Here is a 4,026-nt window from a genome sequence, read left to right as displayed (position 1 = left end):
ATCTTTCTTCTACATCTATTCTGTTGAACGGCCAAAGGATTTCCGAGAACTTGCTTTGGAAGTGCTACTATTTTCGTGACTGCTATCATATCATTTTCCCAACGACTTATTATTTCTGCCGTCGAACTACGTTGCATAATCTCATATTCTCAGTTCATCTAGTTTTTCTCTAATCTATGTGTTCCGAAATTATTGTTAGGGATGCATCATACATTCATGAACCAAAATGTGGACAGTAGCAGCAGGTGTCTTCGATGTTTGATTTTGTTTTGCGACGTCAGGTTTGGGAGAGTGAAGAGAGAACTAACGAAAAACTAGAAGAGTGGACTTTCAGAGCAGGTGCTTGGTAAGCACTCGTATCCTGACCGTTTATACTGCATCATGATCCATGCAAGTTCTTTTTGTTCCCCTCTTAAATAATTTTTCATTTTTGTATCTCTCAAACAACATTGTTTGAACTCAAAAATTTGCAATATTTTAAGTGACTTGCAAAAAATCTAATCAAAATATTATATAATTTAAGAGATAAAAAGGACAAAAATGAGAAGGTGCATGGAGCGCACCTGCTCCACCACACTTTTCCCGAAAGCAGTTTTAGCAGAAGAGCGTGGCAAGTATTTTACAGAACTCCTTTCGGAAGTGCTAGTATTTTAAGAATAACTATTAGATCGATTTTTTCCATAATGAATAATTACAATTTTACTCTCAGAATTTGTTTTTCATAATCGCACCCCCTCAATCTAAGCCGGAGCACATTATCAATAACCCGAGGTGGAAAACAATCAGTTGGCACTGCAATCCATGGGTACTGGCAAGCACTGCATTCTCGTCATGACAATTAATGTTGCTAGCTGTAAGACGGAACTATATTACGCCTCAAATCTCTCTCCCGTGGGACAACTAATTAACAAAGGTGTAGTGCTAAGAGCAAGTATAATAAGGTCTACTCAGCAGGCTATATTGATTGCCACGTCATTAAAATCCTACGTGGGAGAGAGAGAAAGGAGGAAAGAGAGCACAGCGAGCGTTTCGTCTGTCGCCCGGCTACAGCGCACGCATCGAGAGAAAATAGCCCGCTTGCAGCCCGTGTGCCGACGCTAGGCAGGCGCTTCCTTCTTCCTCTAGATCCCGTGCGTCCCCATCAATTCGCGCCAAATCGATTCCTTCCCGCGGCAAATCGACCTCCGCCGCGCCAAATCGGTTCCTTCCCGCGGCAAATCGGCCTCCGCCGCGCCAAATCTCCCTGCCTCCCCTACAAATCAAGCCCCCCTGTCAAATCACTGCCAATCCACCAAAATTATCCCCAAATAGGCACAAGAACCCTAGACGCCAAGAGTGCCGGCGGCGCCCACAGCGAGATGGCCGGAAAGTCCAAGAGGACAACTGCACCGGTGCCTCCGGAATCCCCATGGCCGACGGCTCAACCCGTCCAGCCACCAGCAGCTCAGCCCGTCCCTCCGGCAATGGCTCAATCCATCCCGCTGCCGGCCATCCCTTCCATGTTTGCAAGTGGCTCATGGTTACCACCACGACCACCACAGTCCATGGCAGCCTCCTCCCCACCGTGCTGGCTCGCTGGGGTAGCTCAACCGAGCGATTTTTTGGCTCAAGGTTCTTGGTGGACACCGCCTGCTGGAACTGGTGGCTCAGCACAACCTACACCCCCGGCTGGGAATCTTGAGGCGTATAATCTGCAAGCTTGGTATGTGCTGTTGCCTCCATCTTGTTTAGTTAAAATATTGAGTAGTAATTTTCTGGTAGCTTACTGAATCTAATACGCATGGATATTGAGTACTAATTTGCTGCTAGCTTACTGAATCTAATACGCATGGATATTGAGTACTAATTTGCTGCTAGCTTACTGAATCTAATACGCACGAGATGGCTCTAATAAGAGTGTTGGGGCTTTTTGTGCTAATTGCAACATGATGCTTGATTATTTCCGTGTTGGGCATGCATGAACTGAACTAGTGTATATGTTTACCAAGGTGAACAAGTAGGAGTGAATGGGTTTTAGCACTAATGTTACAGACTATATAAAACTGTATTCACTAAAATTGCAGTATATATGGCACAGAGGATTGATTAAATTTGAATGTGTATAGAATTGTACTCTATAGACAGTAAAATAAATTGTTAGTGGTCTATATAAGCATATAATCTGTCCTCTTATAATTCTTTTTAAACAAGTGAACTGATCTTAAAAATTACCTGCAATAGCGAGTAAAATAAATGATATGAAGTTAATGGTTTGATCATCAATTGCTTGAGCAGGGGATTTGATTCTCATTCACCTGGTGATTTCCCCAGTTTCTTTGCGAACACATCAAGCCACACACAGGCTGTGGAAAATGGAACTTCATCGCAGCCAATCAATGTTGGCGATAACGCCAATGGTGATGATTGTACAAGGACTGAAAAACGCTTGCTATGGACAAAAGAGGAGGATCTTAGATTGGTAAGATTTTTTTTTTGCATGCTGGCTCCATGTATTACATTACTAGCACAACAATAAACCCCTTCTGGTAATATCATAGGTCAGTGCTTGGTTGAATAATTCAAACGATCCAATCCAATCAAATTACCGGAAGAACGAGCAATATTGGAAAGAGGTTGCTGCTGTCTACAACAGTACCACCCCAAAAAACAGGGCAAGGCTAGTCAAGCATGTGAAGGATCGCTTTGCAAAAATTAAGAAAAAGGTTGCATGGTTTTGTGCAAGCTGGAAGGAGGCTAATGCTTTGTATGCTAGTGGCGAATCTGATGTAGATTTGAAGAAGAGGGCAATGCAAACTTATGAGGAAGATCACAAAGAAGATGGCCCATTTATGTTTCATCATTGTTGGGAGGTTCTCAAAAAGGAACCAAAATGGGATGCATATTTGGAGCGCCTTGAAGATCTGGAGCCAGAGAGGAGAAAGTTTAGTGTTGATGATGAAGTGGGGAAGCATTTCACTCTAGACGATGCTCGAGATGAACGACCACCGGGTGGCAAGCAAGCTAAGGAGCAGCGGAAACGAAAAAGAAAGGGTGAAAGTTGTATAATAGATCTTGACGATGAGCTTAGCAAGTTTGTAGATGCTCAGACTGCAGCAAATGAAGGCCGCAAAGAGATGTTAGAGACACAAAGGCGTGTGTCTAGTGAGAATCTTGAAGCTCGGAAGCTTGCGTGCGTTGGAGCTAAAGATCGCAAGGAGTCAGTCATGCTAGAGACTTATCGGCCGTTGATGATGCAAGACACAACTCAAATGCCCGAAGATGTGAGATCTGAGCACGTGTTGGCATTGAAGTGTTTCAGGGAGAGGTTATTTGGCAATACTGACTAAGGTATACGGTGATGTCCTTATTTCAACAATCTGGTCAACTAATTCTACTAGTTATTGATGTTTCCTTTTTCCCCATACAGTGGTTGAAGGTTGTTGATGAATGGTTAGTTGTTCCTTTGTACCGAAGCTCGAACAATGGCTTTGTGCCTTTATCGTTGTCAAGATCAAACTAATGTCCTTTTGCTGGAGACCGTATTTAGTATTTTGTTTGGTTCACTCTTTGTTCTAAACAGTACACACTCTTTGTTCTAAACAGTCATGTAATGTTTTAAGTGTCGATGTCATGGTGTTATGTGATATTAGCTTGTCTCTCCTTATCGTCAAGATCAAACCTATAATGAATTGTTTGTCACGGATCTTATTTAGCATTTGTTTGTTATTTGCTTATGAATCAGCTTGCCTTGTATATCTTGATGGCGTGAATGGTATATTGGCTACAAAGGTGCAGTTCACAATGGATCACAACAGATGGTATATGCATGCAATCATTAAATACTAATATAGCCATCATAACAGTCAGCCTACTATACGTATGTGGCTTTAAGCTGCCGGTTAGCTGACATGGCATGGTCATATAGCCAGCAGCCGGCTGTTCTATTGCCCTTGCTCTAAGATATCGAGAGGTGTGGTTGAGGAACCATTGTCTCTTCTACCACAGCCTAAAGACCAACTTTCTGTGTTCCAGCAGATGTTCCCGCGC

At 43.0% G+C, this 4,026-nt stretch overlaps 1 protein-coding gene across 2 annotated transcripts; it reads left to right on the top strand.

Annotated features, from left to right (window-relative positions):
• Positions 1-1,040: 1,040 nt before the first annotated feature.
• On the top strand, positions 1,041-3,713 carry LOC124704030. Of its 2 annotated transcripts, none has more exons than XM_047236265.1 (4): positions 1,041-1,702; positions 2,311-2,458; positions 2,538-3,327; positions 3,407-3,713. In XM_047236265.1, the coding sequence occupies exons 1-3, from the start codon at positions 1,359-1,361 to the stop codon at positions 3,324-3,326; spliced, it is 1,281 nt and encodes a 426-aa protein (XP_047092221.1). In that variant the 5' UTR covers positions 1,041-1,358; the 3' UTR covers position 3,327; positions 3,407-3,713. The 2 variants fall into 2 exon arrangements, with proteins under 2 accessions (XP_047092221.1, XP_047092220.1); XM_047236264.1 differs by having other exon boundaries at positions 1,042-1,702; positions 2,275-2,458.
• The last annotated feature ends 313 nt before the right edge of the window (positions 3,714-4,026 follow it).

This window comes from Lolium rigidum, chromosome 3, assembly GCF_022539505.1.
Source record: "Lolium rigidum isolate FL_2022 chromosome 3, APGP_CSIRO_Lrig_0.1, whole genome shotgun sequence".
Taxonomy (NCBI): Eukaryota; Viridiplantae; Streptophyta; class Magnoliopsida; order Poales; family Poaceae; genus Lolium; species Lolium rigidum.
This window is presented reverse-complemented; position numbering and strand designations above follow the sequence as displayed.